We start from the raw sequence: 23,818 nt of genomic DNA on the forward strand, positions 1-23,818 counted from the left end.
ACCCCACCCAGACCTGAATGAGAACATCTGGAGGTAGAGCTAAGGAATCCGCATTTTAACTTATTTACCTGCATTGCTGAAGTGTAGCTGACAATGTTATACTGGTTTCAGGTACACAACATCATGATGGGATCTGCATTTTCAAAGCTCCCTACATGATGAGGAACTGCTGCCTTCTCTAATGCTTTGGTTCTCACTGAAACTGCTCCCTTCCTTTAGGGGTCTTCCTGATAGCCACAGCACATTTACACACATAACCCCCAACGCTCTTAAACCCAGACTTCTCTCCCAAATCACAGATTTGCAAGACCAAATGCCTGTTGATTATCTCCATCAGGATACCGGGAGGACTCAGAACAGCAGAACCGTAATGACCATCTTCCCAAACATAAGCTCCCTTGGGGCTCTTCTTTCTGTTAGCAACAGCCTTGCTGGTTCAGAAATTCAAGCACTCATCATCCTTTCTCTTGCTTCCTGAACAAGATCACAGAAGACCACACAAGACTACCTCTGGTGTTTCTGGAATATATTCACTTCATTCTGTCCCACTGCCTCCAACTTACAGTCCTTGCTACTTCTCTTCAGGGTGATTCCCTCAGCTTCCAAGCTAGTTTCCTCTGCTTTCCTTTTTCCTCTCAAAGGAATCCAGTGTGCAAGATGCTGCCACCAATTTCACTTAAAGTACAGACACCATCATGTAATAACGTCCCTGCTCAAGAATGTTCGGTGGCTCCCCAGTGACTTCAAGTATGTTCAAACTGTTCATCCTTCCATTCAAAGGCTTTGACCCTTCCTAGTCTGTCTCTCCGGGGCCTTTTCTTATCACAGGCCTTTCTAATTATACTGTTTCATGAACACGCCACAACCTTTTATATTTTCATTATCCTACGTATGTTCACCCACTTTTTCTAAACATCTGTCAGGAACCAAATCAAAGACAACCTTTCCATGAAGTCCTTCTCAACAACCTAGAGCAGATGCAATCCCTTCATCCTAGGAAGACTTAAGGCACAATGACTTTGTACCCTTCTTACGACAGTCACCTTCTCTACCTCAGGATGCAGCCTGAATATTGATCTTACCCTTGTCACCAGACTGTAAACTCCTTCAGGGCCAAGTCTGTTCCTAACCCACTTACCACAGGCACTTAAACTGTAGTAGATGCACATAGGAGTTGCTTTCCATGAAAAGAGAGATTCGATTTCAGGGGATACATGCCTGGGAAATGCAAAGTACTTTTATTCCTCTCTGTACTTCAAGTAATACAGCTGCATTTCTCTGAAGATTCATTCGGTCAGTGTTAATTAAGCAGTTATTATACATTACACTGGATACTAGAGAAGCTGTGGGAACCCAAAGATTAATGAAACCGAGTCCCTGTCCTCAAGGAACTGCTGCTCTTACTGACCAGCAGGAGAAAATGAAACACGTTTAAGTAACTCTAATGCCAGGGAGACTGTAACCACCACATTAAAACCTTATGAATAGTCTTGAGAAAACGGAGCTGCCTATACCTCAGGCGGTGAAAAAGCATGTGCTCTAAAGCCTGGCGTCTGGAGTTGTGAGGTCTAAATGGAAACGTTTCTCTCAAGACAGGTGAACAAAGCGCATCGATCTCACCGGTATCAGCATGCCTGTACCCCTGCATTTGCTCTGCTTCTGATCAAAGGCTGTGTCCTTCTGAACGAGTTTCAGGAATTCTGAGAAAAAGTCCTTAAAGCTTAAGCTTGGACAAAAATCCATGCATCGAAAGTAACTAGGTTATCTAAGAAAACTTTTAACTAAAGCAAACTTTGAGAGGAAAAATCTCAGACTTAGCCAGATTGAAATACTTGATGTATTTATATCAAAACCTTAAAAAAAAAAAAAAGGAGGCTCCTGGGTGGCTCAGTCAGGAAGCACCTGCCTTCAGCTCAGGTCATGATCCCAGGGTCCTGGTTTGGTCCCATAACCTGAGCTGAAGGCAGACGCTTCATGACTGGGCCACCCTGGAGCCTCCTTTTTTTTTTTTTTTTTTTAAGGTTTTAAGGCTGATTACATTTCTATGACTTTCTATGGAAGAGAAACCTAGAACAGAAGCACATCAGTGATTGCTAGGGACAGGGGTGGAGTGAGAAGGGCTACAAGGGACCTGCGGGAGGGTGGTGGACCTGCTGGGTCGCTTGGTGGTAGTGGCGGCTACAGCACTGAGGGTTTGTTAAGCTCAGAGAACCATAGGCCAAAAAAATGATATTGCACTGTACTTCACCTGTACCTAATCTAGGGGACACAAGACAAAAAGAAACACAAAAGGGGCGCCTGGGTGGCTCGTGCCTCTGCCTTCGGCTCGGGTTGTGATCTTGGGGTCCTGGGATCGAGCCCCACATCGGGCTCTCTGCTCAGCGGGGAGCCTGCTTCCTCCTCTCTCTCTGCCTGCCTCTGCCTACTTGTGATCTCTCTGTGTCAAATAAATAAAGAAAATCTAAAAAAAAAAAAAGGAAACACAAAAAAATTTTTTTAAAAACTTATCAATTTCTTTCTTCCTTTCTTTTTTAAAAGATTTTGTTTATTTGAGAGAGAGAGAGCATACATGGGCAGAGAAGCAAAGGGAGAGAAAGAAGCAGAGTCACGGCTGAGCAGACAGCCTGACATGGAGCTCGATCCCAAGACACTGCGATCATGACCTGAGCTGAAGGCAGACACTTAACCAACCGAGCTGCCCAGGTGCCCCCCTAAATTAATTTTTCTACTATATTCCTAAATGACTTCACTGCAGAAAAAAACAAATGAGTGACAGAAGAAAGTACACAAAGTATTTTCTAATTTAAAACTGGGAGTAAAACCTAAAATATTGATTGATGGAATACATAAAGTGTGATCCAGGGACTGGCTAAGAAAAAACAGGACAGAATACCACAGCGATCACAATTGCTACGCCGGGCTCGACAGGTAACTCGCGATTTTGTGCATGCCGTCTAAATCCGCACACCCCATCCCTACCAACCTCGGGCCGGATTACCCATGCTCCACATTTGAGTAAACTTGGCTGAAAACACCACAGATGATAAGCTCCCATGACTTCACTCTCCCCGACTTTCCCCTTCATGCTGTAGGCCTGCTAAGCCTTGACTCTGTATTCGTCCAGGCCCTGCACTGCCCTGGGTCACCTACTTTCTCTGAAAACTGTCTTCCTCAGAAGATTTCAGGTTAAAACAAAACAGTGGTCTTCAATGAAGAATAATTCTAGGAAGTGAAACAAGCCATATGACACCCACAAAATTTAATTCCTTCTATTCACAGAATTTACAGAATTCTGTAATTACAGAATTTATTTACAGAATTCAATTCTCCAAATAATTTTAATAAAAGCATGCTTCGAAGGTTGACAAGAAGTGTACCATACCTCCAGAAAAAAATTAACCAAGTAAGGATTTTGTTTCAGCTTTGCACACACGATACAGAGAAACTGGATTTCTTCATTTTCTGTTGGTGTTGCAAGGACTTCCCCACAGAGTCGAATTAATTTCTGTTAAAGAAGTTAAAAAATTTTTTAACTTACTTACATTTTATAAGTATGTAAATAGCCATCTGTTTGCCTTAAGAGTATTTATAATTTTCAAATAATACAAATATCTTTCATTTTTCAGACAGAACACTACTTACCAGCACCTCTAACAAAAGAGATTTACTAGGAGTAAGTTTTTCAAATACATTACCCTAGAAAACTAATAAGCACACAATAAACTCCTTGAGAAGTCATAGCCACAAGTTAAAGGAAAAACTAATGTATAAAATTTTAAGAGAAATATAGAAAGAGCACTTAATACAATGTCATGCATACAAAAAAGCTCAAGTATTTGCTAATTTACACATTATTTTGGGAACAATTTCCTTTCTTATTTTTCCCCTTAGAAAAATCACATTGAATTATTTATATATGAAAAGAACTGGAACCAAATACTGTTTTGCAAGGGAAACAAAATACCTGCACTGGCCTGTGGACATTAATGTGTGGAAGCAGCGGCTGCTGGATTCTCCCCAGGAGTTTAGTGTAGAACACCAAAACCTGCTGCTTCATTCCTGGAGGACACTGGGCACACAAGAACAGAAAAGCAAATAAGGAGAGGACAGACAACACAAACACACTTACTCAAAAGCTTAAAGAACAGGAATGTGAATCTATTTCACCCCCAAAGTCAATGCAACCAGCCAACTAATAAGTCTTTCAATATAAAATTCTCCATCAAATATTAATGACTGGTATTTTAGAAATAAAATCACATCCTGGTGTAGTACAGCCAGTGGAACCGCAGGCCGATATGATGACAGACAGCACGCAACAACACGCTGCTGCACTCAGAGTTTGGTTCCGGTAACACCAACCTGTTTGCTTCCAAATGCTAGGGTAACCTCAAACTATTATGGTTAACTATGGCTAAAGCAAGGCAGACTCTTGTTATTTACACTCATAACATAACAGGCCACTAATAACTTTCCATCCCAGAGATGTAGGAGTAAACAAAGCCTTCAAACATGTTTATGTCAGTAAAGGGAATCCTCTGGTATAAAATACTGTGATTTACTCTAACAATGCTGTTTTGCATCTAATGATTATCAACAATGAATATTTAATAAAGAAGTTTTTATAACATGCCAGCTGCTTTAAATCTTTGCTGGTAACTAGGTAAACGTGATGACTGCTTACACTGTGTGTTAAGAGAGCACAAACAAGATGACATGTTCTGTGACTAACCAACCTGCTTCTACCGCCTTGCAATTAAAATATAGTCACAAAATGAGCATTTCCATAGCATCATCATAGACAAGCTATCTGGAAATGGTATAAACGATAATCTTATGCACAATAATATTTTTTAGATAGCAAATACTTTACATTATTCAGATAAACCCTAATATTTACAATCATTGATATCAGTTAATTTATCAGCTCTACAATTTTATTGACATCTGCTCAAAAATCAATTAATCTATATTCAACTCAGTGTTGTACCATCGCTCTCTCCGCACAGCAGAGGAGTGGACATCCTGCCTCAAAAATAAAACTGCAAGAAATTTAACTTAAAATGAACTGGGAGTATTACAGATTTAGTTAAAAGGAAACTTTCTGTAATACCATTATTGATAACTCTATTTGGTGTTTAAACATGTTGATTCTTTTTCCAGTTTGATTTTCACATATATTGGAGAAATTCACAGGACAAAAGCACAGATTTTGAGACTTGGGGGAGATTTTCGTGATCACCTGTTTAATTTTTTTTTGTTGTTGTTATATCTGCCTTCTTTTTTTTTTTAATTTTTTTTTCTTATAGGGGATAAAAATCACCTGTTTAATTTTTAAAGAGAAAGGAGGTTAACCAAAGGGACTTTGAAGGCCGGAGTGTCTTAGTGACAAAGCCAGGCCTCCCAACCGCAAGCCCAAGTTCTTCCCTTTTCCTCACACCCCCAGCAGGCTTTGAAACTTGCCTCTGTATGTAGCCTTACAGTTACCTGGTACAGAATATTATTTATATCATAAATACCAGCTTGCGGAGATTCATGAGGTCTAAAACTTAACGTGACTGCCCTCATCGGTGGAGGCAGCCATCAGAAGATCCGTTACACTCTCTTTCAGGATTATGAAAATTAAGTCCTATTTTCCTAACCCAATTTACACTGGGCTCCTTCTTGTGTCCTCCGACTCTGAGTACACATATTCGAGCGTATTTTCATAAACGTTTACACTGTAATTCTCAGGAGCCCCAGTACCAGGTGTGGCTTCAGCATTAGGGGGCTTTGCTAGCTCTCTGGATAGTCCCATTCGTGCAGGCTGAACTGTCCTTCACAAGCCTGACTTGAATCCCATCATGCTTGACACATACCTCTATAGTTAAATTTAGCACTCGGCAGCTTCTTTACCTCTAAGCCATTAATGCACGTATTACCTGCCCAAGAACATGTGGGTGAGGAACTTACGTCAGCTTTTCCTAAGGTATATAATGTCTCCAAGATCTTGTGATGGAGCAAATATTCCATACACGGCCCTGTCACTCCGAACTCTCGCTCTCGTTCTTCTTGTAGCAAAATACCTAACATCTGGTCCAGATGAGAGGGAATATTTGTATCTGTCACTGGGGCTTTATCATCTAAATAATAATAAAAAAAAATCATCAAACATTCAAAAAATTTAAAACTGCCTATTTGTACCTAAAATGCCCTCAGTATTTCTCTATTAGAATTCAAACTGAGAAAAATCTGAACTACACACTTAAGTGAAATTTATATTCATGGTATATAATTATCCTTGCCAGGATTCAGGTGATTCTTTTCGCCATCTTCTTACTCAAAAATGGAATCAATATTCTGAAATATGTCCATGCATGATAATTCAAAATGAGAGCCAATAATACAGAAATGGGAATATGATCAAGAAAAATACACATAACATTAAAATTTTGTATACACTTAACAATTAAAAACATTTTTTTTTCAAATAGCTAGTTCAGAAGATCTGAAGTTCTATATTTGAATTTTAAATCTCTTTATATAGAAACAGACTGGCTTTAAACATTAAGCTGAATCAGGTAGGGTACGTAGAAAGGGCAGGTTCTGTTTTTGACTGCTACCGAATTAACACTGTAAACACTGGGAAGTCAGACACTTATGGCCCATAACTCATCTCCAACTGTGAAAACACAGAGGAGCCCAAAGAAAAATTTCTGGCATCTCTCATAAACAAACAGCTATTCCCAAAGCCAAAACTTCTTCTTAGGAGAATTCTTATTAAGTACTATTGATTTTTTAAGATAAAAATTCATCAATACTTCTTTGAGTTCACAATTGGAGTTAAAGATCACATGATTTTATCAACCTATCCTTATTGTACGAGGGCTAAATTGCTCTTAATAAAATGTGAAGTTTTACAGAATGTTTAAATACAAAATATACTTGGCAGTGCCAAGTTCTTATCTATGTCTCTATTGTCATTTCCTGAGTATGTCCACAGTATGTGCCACACAATTCTAGGAAGCTATATATTTGATGTGTTGCTTTGCCTGTACTTGTGCACATGTATGTATGTACACATAGGGTCAACCATAACACTAACCCTATAAAGAAAAGAATGGAAACACAAGGGTCAGCCTTGTTTCCAAGGATGACACATGCACCAAATTTGATACACGATGTGGCAGGTATTATAAGCACAGGGCCCTGCAGTTAGATAACTTGCATTCAACTCTTGGTTCTGTCACTTGTCACCGGATGACCGGGGCAAACTATTTTAGCCTCAGACACCACCTACCTGTAAAATGGGGCTAATCATCACTGGTAAGTGTTGTGTGATTTCAATGAAACCATGTGTGTAAAGCTCAGTGTCTTCACACATAGTAAGAATTCAAGAAATGTTAACTTTCAATGTTTCATTTTGTATTCTAAAATGAGTAGCCAGTCACTAACAGAAGATAATTTGTACATTTATTTGAAATTTGTGTTTTGTTTTGTTTTGTTTTGTTTTTTTTCAAATTTTTCCCCCTTTCATTGCAGACTTTTATAAACATTCCAGGAAAGAATGAATATTCAAGCATGGTCTGATTACAGTTACCAATGGAGAAAAATGACCAGAAAGGCTTTGTAAATTAAGAGACAAATGAATTGTAAATGTGACTTGAAAGGATTAAAATCCTAGCTCCCTGGAAGACAGAAACACTCCTAAGCTGCTCGCAGGTCCCGCATATGCCAGTCCTTCTACCTGAAAAGCCTTGGTCCTCCTTGTCCGACTGGCACTTCCTACTCATCCTGGAAAACCCACATTATGGTCTCTACCTTCTTCTCTTTCTCCCTTCTTCGTTCTCTGTGCCTGACACATACACATACATTCACCCCATACTTTATTATAATGCACTTGTTTCTACTAACCTGCAAAAAAATCATTTAAAGAAGAACTTAAAAGCCTTTCCTTTAAAGCATTTCCTTAAAGCTATGGACGAGTGAAAAACTCACAAGGGCTAAGGACCAGTCATTTGGAAAAGGCAGCTCCTATCAAAAAACTTTCCCACAGATCTGCTGTCTAAATTTCCAAGTTAAGGTGGAAATTATATTTTACACAGAAAGGTATACACATTTTTGTGTCTAATCTTTACTTATTATACAACTATAAAGGAATTTTTCTTTTATGGAATTATCACCTACAAACCCCTCGGCTTCCTCAACCAGACTGACTGCCTGAATATTCTGTTTCGGGAGGGGCCAGACTTTGGCCTATGGGGCAAATCCAGCCTTGCCACCTGTTTATGCTGTGTTGGACCTTGAGAGCTCGTTTGGAGGCTCTGGCCGGGAGCGCAGCTACTTGTAGAGCCTTGACCGCAGAACGGTCCTCTCCTCTATCGGGGAAGGCCGTCTCCTTTGACCAAGCACACGGCTGCGGGAGGGATGCACGTGGAGCGCTGAGGGAGGAAGGGGACTCCCGCCTAGCCAGCCAGATCAGCCGAATCAACCCTGACGATCAATGGGGTGACAGATGTCGCAGCCAGACCACCCTCACATCCATATCCATACACTGTATTGGAACAAAGGACCACAATTCTTCACATGCTGTTGATGGCTGCCTTGGCACAACAGAACTGAGCAGTTGCAATGGAGGCGAAAGGACCCACAGAGACAAAAATATTTACTATCTGGCCCTTTACAGAAAGTTTGTCAACCTTTGACCTAATTTATTTCTCATCTCCCTTACTCTCCATCCTTCTAACTCACTGAGAAAGCCGGAACTCTTCAAGGCTCTGTAGACCACATCCACCCTCCTTCTTCATCTGTGCTCTGCTTTCCACACCTTATTTTGACGGATGGACTATCCACCTGCCTATTAAGGCTAAGCCCTAACTTGTGCACTACACTCCACTGCCCCGCCTGTTTAGGGGCATTGCTCAGAAATGGTCGTAGCTAACTACGGTCCGCCTTTCCCTCTCTACTGGATCATTCCATCAAAGTTCAAACTGAAATATCTTCCATCTTTAAAAAAAAAAAAAAGAAAGAAAGAAAGAAAGTAAAACCCTCTCTTGAGGAGCACCTGACTCACTCAGGAATAAGACCGTATGACTCTTGATCTCGGGGTTGTTGAGTCCATGCGCCATGTTGGGTGTAGAGATTAAATAAATAAATGCATGCACACATACACACATATATACATACATAAAATAAAACCCTCTCTTGAAGCCACATCTCTCCCTGGCATTTAATGCTCCACTTCTCAGTTCCCCTTTCCACTAACATAAGAGAGCAGTCCATATGCACTGTCCATACATGTTCTCTGCCCATTTTCTCTTAAATGTACTATGCTCAGGTTTTCTCTCTCTTCTTGCCATTAAAATGGTTCTTACCAAGTCCACTACTGAGCTCCTTGTGGCTAAGTCCAAAGATCCTTTCTCAGTATTAACCTGACATCAGCATCATTGGACACAGTGAACCCCTCTCTCTCCTCTTCCTCTAGCTTCTGGGACACCATTCTCTCTTGGCTGTCTTCTACCCCATTAGCAAAAGTGGTTTCCTTTGCTATTGTTTTCATCATCCCAATTTCTGAACATTGGGCCCAAGGGCTCCATTTCTGAACAACCCTCTTCCATCCATCCTCACTCCCTAGAACATCTCATCCAGTCTCATGACTTTAAATCTTTCTTACATATGATGACTGCAATTTCACATCTCTGGTTTAGAACTCCACCTTAAATTCCAGATTCCTATTTCCAACTGTCTCCTCACCACATCCAATTGGACATTATAGTTGGCATCTCAAATTTAACATGCCCAGAATACTCTTACAAACCTGTTCCTCCTGCAGCCTCCTGTCCTGGTAAGTAGCTTTGCTATTTTCCAACTGCCTAAGCCCAAAACTTTGGAGTTTCCTCGACTCAGTCTCTCATACCCAACATCCAATCTGTCAACAAAGCTTTCTGCAAAATACACCTAGAATACAATCTCATCTTACCAGCTCCATCCTGGTTTGAGCCACCATCATTGCTTGGACCACTGCAATAGTCCCCTAACAGTTTATAGCTTCACCTCTGCGTTCTTCCAATCTCATTTTTTTTTTCACAGAAGCTAAAGTGGTCCCTTTAAAGCAGATAATATTACATGCTGCTCAAAACCCTCTATGGCTTCCCACCTCAGAGTAAGAGCCAAAGCCCTCATGATAGCTTACAAGGCCCTCTGTGACTGCACCCAGCTCCCATCTGATGTCACCTCCTCACACTTTTCTCCTTGTTTACATTCCTCTAGCCAAACCGGCTTCCTTGCAGTTTCTAGAATATGCCAAGCATGCTGGACGCTCCAGCCCTAGGGCTTCTGCGCTACGTCCTCTTCCTGAAACCAAGCCCCCAGGCTTGCTTCCTCTTTCCTTCAGATTCCAACTGAGAAGTCTGCTCCAGCCATGAGGCTTTCTCTAACTTACAATAGCCAACTAACCCCCTTCTCCTCATGTGTGCGCTTCTATCCCCTTAGCCTGCCTCATTTCCCCCTTAGCACCTGCCATCTGACACACTATGTGGATGTGTCCATTTAGTGCTCGCTTCTCTGTCGTCAAGATGTAAGCTCTATTAGGATAGGGATTTGGTCTGATTTACTCTTCTATCGCCCAGTGCCTGGAACACCGCCTACACATAGCAGGTGCTCAACAGATAACGTTTTTAAAATGAATCTAAAAGTGGAATTAAAAGTAAAATAACTTGTTTATAAATTTAAATATAAAATAACTTTGAAAACTAATCTGAAATAGATTTTAGTATTTCATAAATTGTGTTCAATTAACATTAGCTTTGTTTCTTACCCGAAGTCTCTATGTAGTAATGGGTAATTGCCTTCCAGTGATAAACAAAATCTTCTTGTAAAGGAAGAGAAGGTGCAAGCTACACAAACACACACACACACAAAAAAAACCACAACAATTAAGAAAATGGCATTAAATGTTTCCCATAAAGTATAACTCTGTATTTGTCTTACTAATAATACAATACAAATACTAATACTAATAATACAAAAGCGGCATAAAAATAAGGGATGAGCATTAATTTGATTCTATATGTCAGATATCGAAGAGAAACAAAAGGGGTCAAAATCAAGAAAGTAAAAATGATTTATTAAGAACGAAGAAAAAGATATTTATCAATATTATTATTAAACTACAAGGACCAGAACTATTCTCTTCCTCCCCGAAACTGGTAACTACATATGGTTTCAAAAGTATCAGTGTTAAATGAAAAGATGCAAAATCCCATTTAAATTATCAGTAAAATGAAATTATCAGTAACCAGGGATCTTTGTACCTAGGACTTTGAAATGCAAAACAGTAAAAAGTTGCTATGTAATTAGTTACACGTCACCATTACAACAACATACACCAAAGTCAACCCTGTAATCTGATTAAAACTGTCCCCTACTTTCAGTGACATACAGATGTAAACCTTTTCTTTTTAAAGCCTGGATTAGGCAGTGCATATTTTCAGCAAAATACCTATGGGAACAAGACATTAGCAATTTAAATTCCACAAAGCCAAAATGTCTTACGTTTCAGCTTTAAAATTTACTTCAAAAATTTTAAGACCAAAATTCTATGCCTTCAGCCATCTCATAGCCAACCGGCCAGGTATTTCAGATGTATTAAACAGACAGCTAAAGACGCAGATACACCTTCCACAACACTGTCTTCTCCTTCAGCAGAGGGAGGGAGAGAGAGAGAGAATGCTCCCCCCAGTCCTACTACTCCCTATAAATTTTGGTCAGAAAGTTCACAACTGACCCAGCTTACTTAAAAACAAGCAGGTTCCTATTCTGGAAACCTAAAGCATGGCACCGTCATCTTTCATTTCCAGACACTTCATCTGAACTGATGATCCGAGAGATCATGTTATGCCAATCCTTCTACCTGTTCCATTTTGATTTCTTGGTGTCCTTAAAGAGAGACCTCAAAGTCTGAAATCCTAATAAAACAATCTCAAAGCTGCTGGGCAAATTATAAACACGGGTCACAGACATCTTGCGTGCTTCAATCCAGATGAAATGTCCTTAGGAAAGTAGTGGACCTCAACACTGGGTGGCAATCACCAACGCTTCAGTGCTAGCTCTCATGACCTCCTGTGTGCACAGCTCTGAATCATACTGGATTAAGAGATTCTAAGTATCCACCTCATTTCCAAGTGGAGTGCTATGAAATTTCTAAAAAGACTTTAAGATCTTTAACAAAGGAGTTGGGAACATTTGGGATTAGTATCCTTCCAGAAGAACATGGACAGAGAACTTACTAGGGAGACACTGAGGAAAAAAATTAGAAAGAAAATTAGAAGTTATCTTAGGCAGATAGAACCATCTTCCCAAACCTTTTAGATTAAAAAAGTGTTTTTTGTTTGTTTGTTTGTTTGTTTATCAGCTATTTGTTTTTAGGATTGTCTTATATGTCAAAATTCTCTTGGTTTTTTTGGACCGTTTTTTAATACACCATCTTTATATAGTTAAATAATTAAATGGATTAACAATTGGGATAAACCCAAATGCAGTCTGGTGTTTTTTTTTTTAAAAAAAAGTACCTAAATTCTTAAGTCTAAATATTTCGATTTGCTAATTTTTTCCAAGGGTATCTCCTTGGTCTGTAGGGAATTACAGCATCCTTGCTCCAGATTATTTTACCTGTGGGACTTAACTCCATTTCCAAGTCAAGTCACTAGGTCAGAGATGGTACAGGATTTGTGTTGGGACCTTGGCTGTTACAGTCCAATTCAAAGCAGGACGGTGTTGCTTACCTGTGAATACCTCTCTTCCAGGAGTTTGATTTAAATAAGAAACCTATTTAAATATACAGTGAGATGTTCCAAATTGCTAACAACTTAGTAAAAATCTTGTTCAAACATGAATAAACTTCCTTATTTATGCAAAACTTCCTACTAAAATTGTCTTTCATACTAATTCTAACATGCAAATTGCCTGTTTTTATCATTGCATAAAATATACATTCATGCGATGGGTAAAAATTAAAAAAAGGATGAGGTGGTGTGTGAATCAGCATGAGGGGATTCTCGTTTAAGTTTTTACAAAACCGAAATGAAATTTTTGGAAATGCATGCAATCACACTCCCAACCCAAACTGGACCTGAGGGCCTACCTTGGGCAGGGCTCTCTCTGGGAAGCCTTGCCAGACTTCTTGCCGAAGATCCAGTTCTTTCCACAAAATCTGTGGCACCCCCTCCCCCCTGCTCACTCTCCCTAGCCCTTATCCCACATTTGTCATTGCTGATCTCCTCCACTTGTCTGTGAATTCCAAAAGGGCGGGAATCGTGTTGTCTTTTCCATCACTGACTTCCCCGTTGGTTTCCAACTCATGGCACAGAGTAAGGGTTCAGTAATACTCACCGAGTGAATAATCCAACAACACAGAAATTGCTGTCATTTAGTGAGTAGCTATGTGCCAGGCACAGCACTGCAAAGTTGACAATTCCTACTGGGTCTTAAATGATCTTCCAATAAACTCCGATTTTCCCCAAACTCCTATTAAGATCCAAAGCCAGTTAACTGCCTCACCCAAGGGGAAACACTGCTTCTAACTAGAAACCCACAACGTCTTTCTCCAGAAGGCCGACCACACAGAAGGACCTAGAGCAGTAATTCAGAGAAGAGCCATACCACGTCCGCCACGTAAGCCCCACCTGCTCTCTCTCTCACCTGTATCTTGAACATTTCATGCACTGATCTTCAAACATACTTCCTTCCAACTTCCCTAAGACCCCACCTATCTGCCCAGCCTCTTTCAAGTCCAGCTCAAGTCCCCTTCCTCCAGAGGGCCTTCTCCAAGTCCCCCAACCCTAACTGCTTGCCCCCACAGAACTCAATGACTGAACAATCATCCAAAAATTAATAACAACAGTTGACATTTATGAAGCACTTACAATGTACCAGGCACTACACTAGGCACTTCGTATGTATTAACTTCATATGTATTAACTCATTTTAATTTTCACAATAAGCCCACAAGGTGGGTATAATTATTTCCACTTTACAGTGAGGAAACTGAAATGTACAAAGATTAAGTAACTTGTCCTGTGTAGAAGGAAGGGACAGCCGCAGGACTGAAACCCTGTTCTGGATGGCTCTAGGGACTAGGCCTCACTCTTGTGCAGTTTAATTTTTAATGTATTTCTTTTGTCCCCCCAATTAGACCACAAGCATTATGAACAAGGGCCCTGTTTCCTCCACACTGTGCCACTCTTTTGTGGTGGTCTCAATAAAACATTAGCTGAATGACTAAAGGATGAAAAGTCAGAGATCCCATCAGAAAAGATACACTTAAGAAAACACTATATATGTTTGATTTGAGGTTTTGATTCCCAGGGCAGAAGACCTTTTAAAAAATTGCCAGTTTCAACAATCAACTCTCAACCATAATTTGAAAAGAAAAGACTCAAATTCTGAAGGATGACTTCCATTGAATTAATTTGTTAGAAGTAGATAAATCTTTCTTCCCTTATCCTCCTGGAATAAATCTGCCCTCAAAGGGTGAAACTGGCTGAAATTTAAAAAGAACCAGCCCCTGGCAGATGACCTAGGACTAGGCCCTCAACAAATATTTAATTGTACCAGATGGAAAGTGCTCTACTTGTACTTTGGAGAAACTGCGCTAACACGATCTAGTCCAACCTAGGAATTAACTATAAGACTTCACTCTTATGACATGTGGCAACAGGCTAACAAAATGGATCACTGCAAAACTTACTGTCCAGTCATTACTAGACCGAGGGAAGACTCATTTCTGAAAAGGGAAGCAAGAGTTACGTTACAGTTTTTATTTTTGATCAAGGTATGAATTTCTCTCCTAAGCTCAAAATATAATGTATCAGCTCTGTAACACTCAAATACTAATCTTGAAAGTCTTATATGTTTTTTCCTTGTACTAGTAAACAGGAAGTGAGGAGAAACCATTAATTAAACAATAAGGACAAGTCTACATGTAAAGCTCATTTAAATGAGTATGTTTATCCGGTCGACCCTAAAAAAAATTTGAAGATTTGAAGGCTGAACCAACTGAACAAAGAAAACCTATAAAGTGATAATATCAAAGTAGTTGAAAACAGCAACACTGAAAAAAGGTCATGTCAGCACCTGCACATAGGATAATGCCCCACCTCTGAAAAATCCAGACAAATTAGGCTAACTGCAATACTATATCAGAAAATGCCAATTGGGAAAAAAAAGAAAGAAAAAAGGAAAATGCTAACTGGGCACACAAATTAAAAGGAGTAGAGAGAAAAGTTAATGAAAGAAACTGATGAAGGATGAAAGCAGTTTATAGAAGAAAATACCAGGAAAATAAGTAGAACTGAAAAAATGGAAACCAATCCCGTGCTAGGCAAAAACATTCTTTAAATACCACAAGAATGGCTTCTTTATCATTATGTATGAGTTGGTTTCCAAGAGGAATGTAAAAAGGAAAAAGTTAGTGAACTTTTTTTTTTTTTTTTCCCAGATTTAACCTCCTATCAAGGTAAACTGGGAGGTATCACAGCTGAAAACACTAACTCTCCAATAAAAACGTTGGTTTTCTAAATGCTATGGATCAGGTACTAGTACCAGATGAATATAATCCACTTTTTCTCACCTCAGCCAAGTAGAGAAGCTGGATATTACAGAGTCAGAGTCAGACAATTTACATGGGTAGTTTGGGTGATGTTAGCATATATAGTTATAAAAAGATAATGAGGACAGACAACACAAGCCTCAAGATAAAAATGAGTCTTTACTGGGAGAGTATGAAAGCTATCTTCCTTTCTCTAAGTACTTACTTCTGTATATCTCAACCTGATAGGTAAAATATGTAAACAATGTAATATATTTTGTATTCCCAATTATCTCAGTATTAACCTGTACTCAATGTTAAAATTAAATGATTCTTGGTAATTTAAGTTAAGTAATAATATAAACTGTAAATGCCAGTGTTTCTATAAATCTTAGTTAACTTCTTTTAACATAAAGTTGTAAAATTTGTATAAGAAGGGGAAATTAAAAGTTGTCCTAAAGTCTAAAGCTGTCATCTCCTTCATGTGTAACACTGCTCCTCATTCATTAAAACATTCTTTGATTTGATACCCGTTTTCCCAAGAACTTGTGGTAGAGCTTAAATGATTTTTAAGCATTTCCTGCATATCACTTAAAAAAACATTGTACTAAAGTTTTGTTTTCATTCTTCATTCTAAAAATCCATTTTATTTTTATCTGGCCATAAAAATGGTTCTATTGCCGCTGGGGTTTGTTTTTGTTTTTGTTTTTGTTTAAGTTGTGTGGATTTCAAGGTGCCCTAGCACACAATCTAAACACAGAAGAAGAATGACATTTTTTAAATTAGCAAAGTACAGGTTTCTTTCACAGGATGCATTTTCCAACGTGGGCAGCTCTCCCTGAGTAAAGCAAACTAGACTTCTTATGAAAACAGCCGCACAGCATTTTCTTTGTAGTTACTTGTCTTCTGCTAGTCTGGGTATCTGAATGTTTCTCTACGCGGGTGTCTAAAATCCTCAAAGGGGAGAGTCCAGGAAGGGAAGGCAAGAAAGGAAACAGATGGTCCCGCCGCCCGGCCGAGGGCTCGGAAGGGTCCCGACCACGCTCGACCGGACCCTCCGAGCTCCCATATGTCTCTCAACAATCAATAGGTGCGGCCGAGCTCGGCCTCGAGGCCTGCGGAGGCAAAGCCAGCAGGATTACGAAACGGGGTCCGGCGGGCGGCGTCCTGCAGAGCCGCCCCCTCCGACCGCAGCCGGGGCGCACCTTCCTGCCCACCCCACCTTCCACAGTCAACACGACCGCGAGCCAAACCCAGCCCGGGCCACGTCTGGCCGTCGCTTTTGTCCTGCTCCGCGCTGACCACCTTTTCCCGGAGCAGGTTAACGGTCCGGAGCCCGGGGGTGCGCCCTGCGGCCCCGCCAGGTGCTCCGCGCCCCTGTCCCCCCTCCCGCAGGCAGACGACCCCCGCGCCGGCCCGGAGCGCGCGTCCCGCCCGGGCACCCCCGCCCACCCTCCCGCAGCCGCACAGGGGCCCGCGCCCGCCCGGGGCAGGACGGCGCCGAGGGGGCCTGGCCCGGGCGCCCCGACGGCCCCGCCGCGCCCCGGAGCGCCCGCCCCGACCTGCCCGCCGCCCCCCCCCCACCCCCACCGCGGGATCCCGGCCGCCGAGGCCCGGGCCGAGGCCGCAGGGAGCGTAGGCCGCCGCCATCCCCGGCCTGTCGTGAGCCCGCTGCCCGCGGCCTTACCGCCTCCACGGCGTGCTGCAGGATGGAGGTGAACTTGGAGAACATCTTGTCCCGGGACTGCAGCAGCCTCTCCCGGGACGACCTGGAGAGCTCCTCGATCCGCCGCCGCCGCCCCTGCTGCGGCTGCCGGGGCCGCTCCAGAGTGAAGGCCGGTGCGGGGCGGGCAGGACGAGCAGAGGGCCGAGGCGGGCTCGGGCCCGGCCGCTTCGGGGGTGCGCGGGCGGCGCGGCGGCGGCTCCGGCGGGCGCTGGGGCGCGGCGGGCGGCGAGCGGGGCGTTCGGCTCCGACACGGGGCCCCGCGACGCTCCGGCGGCGGCGGCTGCGGCTCCGGTTCGGACACGGTGGCAGCCCGGCTCGGGTTCCTTCCGCCTGCTCTGCCCGCCGCGGCCTGCAGGGGGCGCCGCCGCGGCCCGGGGAGGCCCCGACCCGGCCTGCCCAGCGGCGCGCCGGCCGCACGCCGCGGGGGCGGGAGAGGCGCGGGGAGGTCGCGCCCGCGGGGGGCGGGAACCGGACGGGTGCAGCCGGCGCTCTCTCGCGGCTCCCGGGCGCCTCCGACACCGTCGTCCTCACGGTCGGAAAACTCCGGCAACCTCCCGGTTTTGTTTCTGCGGGGGAAGTAACAGGCGGGTTTTGTAGGGAAACGTAGCCCTACTCGTGTGTAACGTGCAGAGGTTCGTGTTTTAAGAGCAGACTGGGGAGGCCGGTAAGAAACAGTACAGTGTTCCTAATCGGAAACGATCCGTGCCTTGAAATGCTAAGAATTAGAACGCATCAACGAATGTTGGTGAAATAGTTTTGCTACCTGGAAAATAGATCATTATCCTCGTTAACATTATTAATTGTTAATTATTCACCGTTAAAACAGGAAGCCCCAGATGGACAAATGGGAAGATGGCTCAGTCAATGGTGTGTGACTTGTCTGGTGGGTGCAGAGCATGGTTCACGGTCGTGTTTTCTGTTCTGTTTATCAGACGATACTGGACAACAGTGAGGGACAGAATCTGAAGGAATTCTGCTCAATGCACAGCACCGGTAAGTGGGGCTACAATCTAAGTCCTTGCGCCGCGGCTTCTGGAAAGTACTGTGCAACAGTGTATCAGCCGAGCTTTGGAGCAGCACAATGGCGGTGGCAAAGTTTAGGTTGGGTGGATACAAGTTATAAAAACGCTCATATCCTGGAGAACTTTGTGTTTGTTTTGGCTAGTATTGGTCTTGTATCCAAAGGACCGTTAACTTCTTGATCAGGCGAGGGTGGAGTCAGTCTTTGCATAACCCGTGATGATAAAAAGGATTTGTAATTGAGTTTGTTGAACAGAAAAAAAGCAGAGAAGTAGCTGCAGCAGAGAAGTAGCTGCAGCGTGGAGTGGTGTTAAGAGCTGGTCTCTGGAGGTGGGTGGTCTGAATGGAAATCCCTGCGTTACCACTCACCATGGCAAGTTTTTAAATCTCTTTTGTGCTTTAGTTTCTTCATCTGCGAAATTGAGGGAGAATAAGCAGCTACCGCATGAGGTTGTGTGGACGTATATTAACATACGGAAAACACTGGCATTTGTTATTACCATTATTATTAGCAGTAAAATAGTATTTAACAAACCAATAGGACCAGAAATCAAGGTTTAAGGAGAACACTTTTTTTTTTTTTTAAAGATTGAGAGACAGCAGGGGTAGAGGGAGAGGGAGAAGAAGACTCCCTGATGAGCAAAGCTCCATCCCAGGACCCTGGGGTCAGGACCTGAGCTGAAGGCAGGTGCTCAACTCACTGAGCCACCCAGGCTCTCCAAGGAGGACTCTTGATGCATCTTCCCTGACCTTCAGTGGGGTTATGTCCCCATAACTCCATCATAAGTTGAAAATATCTTAAGTCAAAATGCTTTTAATCTACTTCACCTACAGAATATCACAACTTAGTCTACCTGTCTACCTAATTGCGCTCAGAACAAACACTTACATTAACCTACAGATGGTTCAGAATCATCTAGCACAAAGCCTATTTTATAGTAGTGCTGAATACCTCATGTGCCTCATTGAAAACTGAAAGTGGAACACAATGATTTTAAGTGCATCAGTTGATTACCCCTGTGATCGAGTGGCCCCCCTGGGAGCCGTGGTTGCTGCCGCTGGCCAGCAACACGAGAGTAGCCCACGGCATACCACTGGCCTGGAACAGATCCGGTTCCAAGTATGGTTTCTACTCAATGCCTATCACCCTTGCACCATCATAAAGTAAAAAAATCATAAGTAAAACCATTGTAAAGTGGGAACTGTAGTTTTCTCATCTTTTTTACTCTGTTTTTGTTGCTTATATCCTGGCAAAGCAGGTAAATGTGACTTTAATTTTGTGTGTCCTGTCTCCAGAATGCTGGAGCCATCCTCTCTGTTTGCCAAAAATTAAAACGTGCTTCTTACCAAATTCTGGCTAATGGTGTCTGCTTCAACCAAGAGGACGTATTTTTTTATTATTCACACAGCGTGAGGTGGTTAGTCATATTATTAACCATAATTATCTTCCTGACCTAATAAATACATTTATGTGGTATTTTGTATTTTCATAATGCCTTACAACCACTAATTGTATAAGAGGGTCTGTTTAACGCGGGCTATTTAGAGTCATTTGCATTTGATGATGCTTGTCTTTGTATACTTATTATGAATGTAATAAAAATGTTTTGCTCGAGATTAATATCAATATTTAGGAATATGATTCATCTCTCTGATATCTAGGTTCCAAGACATACAAGTTGGACTAGAATGATAATTAAGCAGATACCCTTACCTCTCATCCTAGAAAGTCTGTAGTGACACTAACATTATCACCAACCTTATGCATGGGCAGGGTTGGGACTCCTGAAACAAAGTGTGTTTTGAAAAAGCATAATACAGGCTTCTCTAGCCTCTAAGCCACTTAGATATGGGAACCTGAAAATCCTCAATTAGGATTTTATTTCCTTATCCCTTTGACTTGAGTCAAATGAGAAATTTAGTCCCCGCTAAAAATTAAAATACCCTTAGGAGAGAGAACACACCAATTTCTATCGCTCATTACACTTCAGAGTGAATGAGTTTGTTAAATTCCTTACTGAACGAAGTTTAATCAGCGAGGACATAGAAAAATCCACAAAACTGAAACTCAGTCTGGATGAAGTTGAACAAAGAGGAGAGAGAGTTAGATGACACCTACTTCCAAAGTTTGGCAGATTTCTGGTTAAATAGATAGATTGAATTTAGCAACATTTCCTTCCTAAATGCTACTAGAATTACAATAAAGAGATTTCTCAGTATGTAAGCCCAAAAGGACAAACAAATTAAGGGAGGAAATGGCAAAAAAATTTTGAGAATTGGAAAGTAGTGGTAAAGGGAATAACTGATACAGTTCCTTGGGAAAGCTGAATCCTAAGGAAGCAATTAAGAAAACTAAGATCCAAAGTGATATATTCATACATTTATAGAGCCTCAATGACTCTGAAATTAGTCGCAGTAAGTACCTCTGGAAATACAGGTAAAAGTGGGACTAAAAATAGCAGGATGGATTGAAAACTTGTTTAGAAGTAGATAGATCATCCCCAAGGCACAAGATTGGCTGACTCCCCTTTTTCCACTCTGGTTTCAGATTAGAATCTAATTCTGGGGAAGATCAGAGGCTCCATATTGATAGGGGGTGGAAGGGAAGAAGAAGATAGAGTTGATGTGGGAATCAAAGGCAAAAGAAAAAAATAAATTTTCTTACTGCCTACAGCCCACTGACAAATCCATGAAACCAGTAGAGCAACCTTCCCCTGGGAGCTCAGCTGCTGTGATATTAACACTTGGCTAAGGGCAAAAGGCAACCTTAGCTGGACATCGAGGATCCTGTAAGTCTTTTTTAATATATAAAAGTTCCTTTGGAGACTTTCTTTATCACTACCCCCATGCTAGCCATCGTCCTCCAAGCATGTGGCCCACTGATATACATCTGAAGGGTCTCATGACTGAGGGTTTGCAAAACAGTAATAAATGACCTTTTCCTAATAATAGCTAGGCCTCCAGTATTCTGTGAGTCTCCTTTTATATGTGAAAGTCCTTCTGGAAACCTCCCTTTGTCTTTACTTCCCCCACCTCCAGAGTATAAAATCAGCCATTCCTCACAACCCCACTACAGCTCTTTCTGCCCACAGGTCCCATCCCTGTGCTTTAATAAAACCAACTTTTATTTTATTTATTTTTTAAAGATTTTATTTATTTATTTGACAGAGACCACAAGTAGGCAGAGAGGCAGGCAGAGAGAGAGGGGGAAGCAGACTCCCTGCGAGCAGAGAGCCCGATGCGGGGCTCGATTCCAGGACCCCAGAATCATGACCTGAGCCGAAGGCAGAGGCTTTAACCCACTGAGCCACCCAGGTGCCCCTAAAACCACCTTTTAGCACTGAGGACATCTCAAGAATTCTTTCTTGGCTATCGGCTCTGGATCCCAAGCTTCAAATCACAGCAAAGTGAAGGGAGATATTGTATATATATCGAACACATCCCCAACCCTCATCCTCTTCTTGGCCCCCAGAATGAAAGCATCAAACTGATCACCCTCCCCTTCCGCCTCCAAGAAGATAGGTAGAGTCCTCTCTGGAGAATCTGAGTCGTCTAATAGAAAAGACCTAAAGATACTGAAGAGCATCTTCAGCCCTACTGTGCAGCCTCTAGTTGACAATCTCTGTACACGTGCTTGGAGCATCCACTGAGTGCCTTCATGCACCGCTCGTAAATGGGATCCGAAAGGCTGGGTCATCAACAATTTGAGAAGAGTTAATGATAGAGACCAAAAGAAAAGGCAGAACAAAAAAGAAACTTGGAAGAAACAATTAATTGCACTTGATAGGAATAGAGGGAGAAGGAAACTTAAAAAAATAATCATTAATATTCTCAGATAAAAGATACAGCATCTATGAAACAAGAATGGCATTCTATTTTTAAAACACACTTAAGGTGCCAAAAACTAAATCTTAGGAATCAAGAATATGGTAACAGAAATGAAAAACAACATAGAAAGGATAGAAAATGAACTTGAAATATTTTCTGCAAGACTAGGTTAAAAAATGATGTAGGGATGAGAAATGGGAAAGTTTTTCAAAAATTAGAGGGCTGGTTGAGTGTATCCAACATTTGAATAATTGGAGTGAACAGAGGGAGGAAATCATTGAACTTAAAATTCAATATAGGGGCGCCTGGGTGGCTCAGTGGGTTAAGCCGCTGCCTTCGGCTCGGGTCATGATCTCAGGGTCCTGGGATCGAGTCCCGCGTCGGGCTCTCTGCTCGGCAGGGAGCCTGCTTCCCCCTCTCTCTCTCTCTCTGCCTGCCTCTCCATCTACTTGTGATTTCTCTCTGTCAAATAAATAAATAAAATCTTTAAAAAAAAAAAATTCAATATAATTTTACAGATCTGAGAGACATGAATTTTCAGTTAAGTGCCAGAACAATGAATGAAAATAGATTCACTCCAGTGGATGTTACTGTGAAATTCAGAACACTGAGTTCAGAGAAGATCCTACACAGTTTCCAATGAGAGAAAAAGAAAAGAAGTCCATATAGAGAATTAAGAATTACAACAGCATGGGAAGTAAGAAGGCACTGGGGCAATGCCTTTAAAATTCTGAAATAAAATAATTTCAATTGAATTCTGTACAAAGAAACTGTCAAGTATGAGGATAAAATAAGTCATTTCAGATGTATGGGGTATTGAATATTTCTCCTACCTTGCACTCTTTCAAGAAGCTCTCAGAAGTGCTCCGTCAAACCTCCGGGAGTAAACCAAAGGGAAAAAGGATGAAGGAATCAGATCAGAAAACCTGTCATCAGAGGGAGGTGAAGGAAATTCCTAGGATGTTGGTTAAGCAGAATTCCAGGATAACTATACATCAAGTTGGAACAGCCAACCAACCTGTCTAGATTGGAGCAGGTCAGAAGAGATGTTCTCAAGAAGATAAAACTTATAGATGGATTATCTATGTGTTTGAGAAGATTTACAAGATAGGAGAGTCTGACATTGAACTAGTGATAAATACAAAGAAAACCAAGCCAAAAAAAACAAAAAACAAAAAAACAAATGAGATTGTTAGAACACCAAGAAAAATAAAATATTCTGTAGGAACAAGTAATCATAATACACACATAGCTCAACTAAAAATATGTCTATATAACCATAGTAATGTAAATATAGATCTAATTAAAATTATGTTGTTGCTGCTATATTGGGAAGATGAGTGGATGGATATGTGGTGGAACTGGGGGCAGGGCATGTGCGTGTGCGTGTGTGAGAGAGAGAGAAAGGCTAAATCATCATCATCTGTCATGAGGAAACATTATTACCGCTTAGAACAGAAATATCATGACATGAAATTATGGACATATTATTTTTTTAAAATTTTTTATTTATTTGACAGATCACAAGTAGGCATAGACGGAGGTAGAGAGAGAAGGGGAAACAGGCTCTCTGCCAAGTAGAGAGCCCGATGCGGGGCTCGATCCCAGGACCCCGAGATCATGACCTGAACCGAAGGCAGAGGCCCAACCCACTGAGCCACCCAGGTGCCCCAATATTA

General features: G+C 41.8%; 1 protein-coding gene and 1 long non-coding RNA gene across 3 annotated transcripts in view; one reads left to right on the forward strand and one right to left on the reverse strand.

Moving 5' to 3' along the window:
* The window catches only part of FHIP2A (FHF complex subunit HOOK interacting protein 2A), a 35,660-nt gene extending 18,191 nt beyond the window's left edge, over positions 1 to 17,469 (reverse strand). Inside the window, exons 1-5 of the mRNA XM_059173092.1 lie at positions 17,253 to 17,469; positions 10,796 to 10,874; positions 5,953 to 6,122; positions 3,965 to 4,069; positions 3,383 to 3,505 (exon numbers count right to left, since the gene is read on the reverse strand). Coding sequence (XP_059029075.1) covers positions 3,383 to 3,505; positions 3,965 to 4,069; positions 5,953 to 6,122; positions 10,796 to 10,874; positions 17,253 to 17,297 — 522 coding nt within the window. The 5' untranslated portion in view covers positions 17,298 to 17,469. The remainder of the gene's footprint in view (positions 1 to 3,382; positions 3,506 to 3,964; positions 4,070 to 5,952; positions 6,123 to 10,795; positions 10,875 to 17,252) is intronic.
* LOC131830660 (uncharacterized) overlaps positions 16,689 to 23,818 on the forward strand; it is a 33,491-nt gene continuing 26,361 nt past the window's right edge. For both annotated transcript variants that reach the window (XR_009353260.1, XR_009353261.1), the window contains exons 1-2: positions 16,689 to 16,929; positions 18,118 to 18,284. This is a non-coding gene — a long non-coding RNA (uncharacterized LOC131830660). The remainder of the gene's footprint in view (positions 16,930 to 18,117; positions 18,285 to 23,818) is intronic.

Source organism: Mustela lutreola, chromosome 4 (assembly GCF_030435805.1).
Source record: "Mustela lutreola isolate mMusLut2 chromosome 4, mMusLut2.pri, whole genome shotgun sequence".
In the NCBI taxonomy this organism is placed as follows: Eukaryota; Metazoa; Chordata; class Mammalia; order Carnivora; family Mustelidae; genus Mustela; species Mustela lutreola.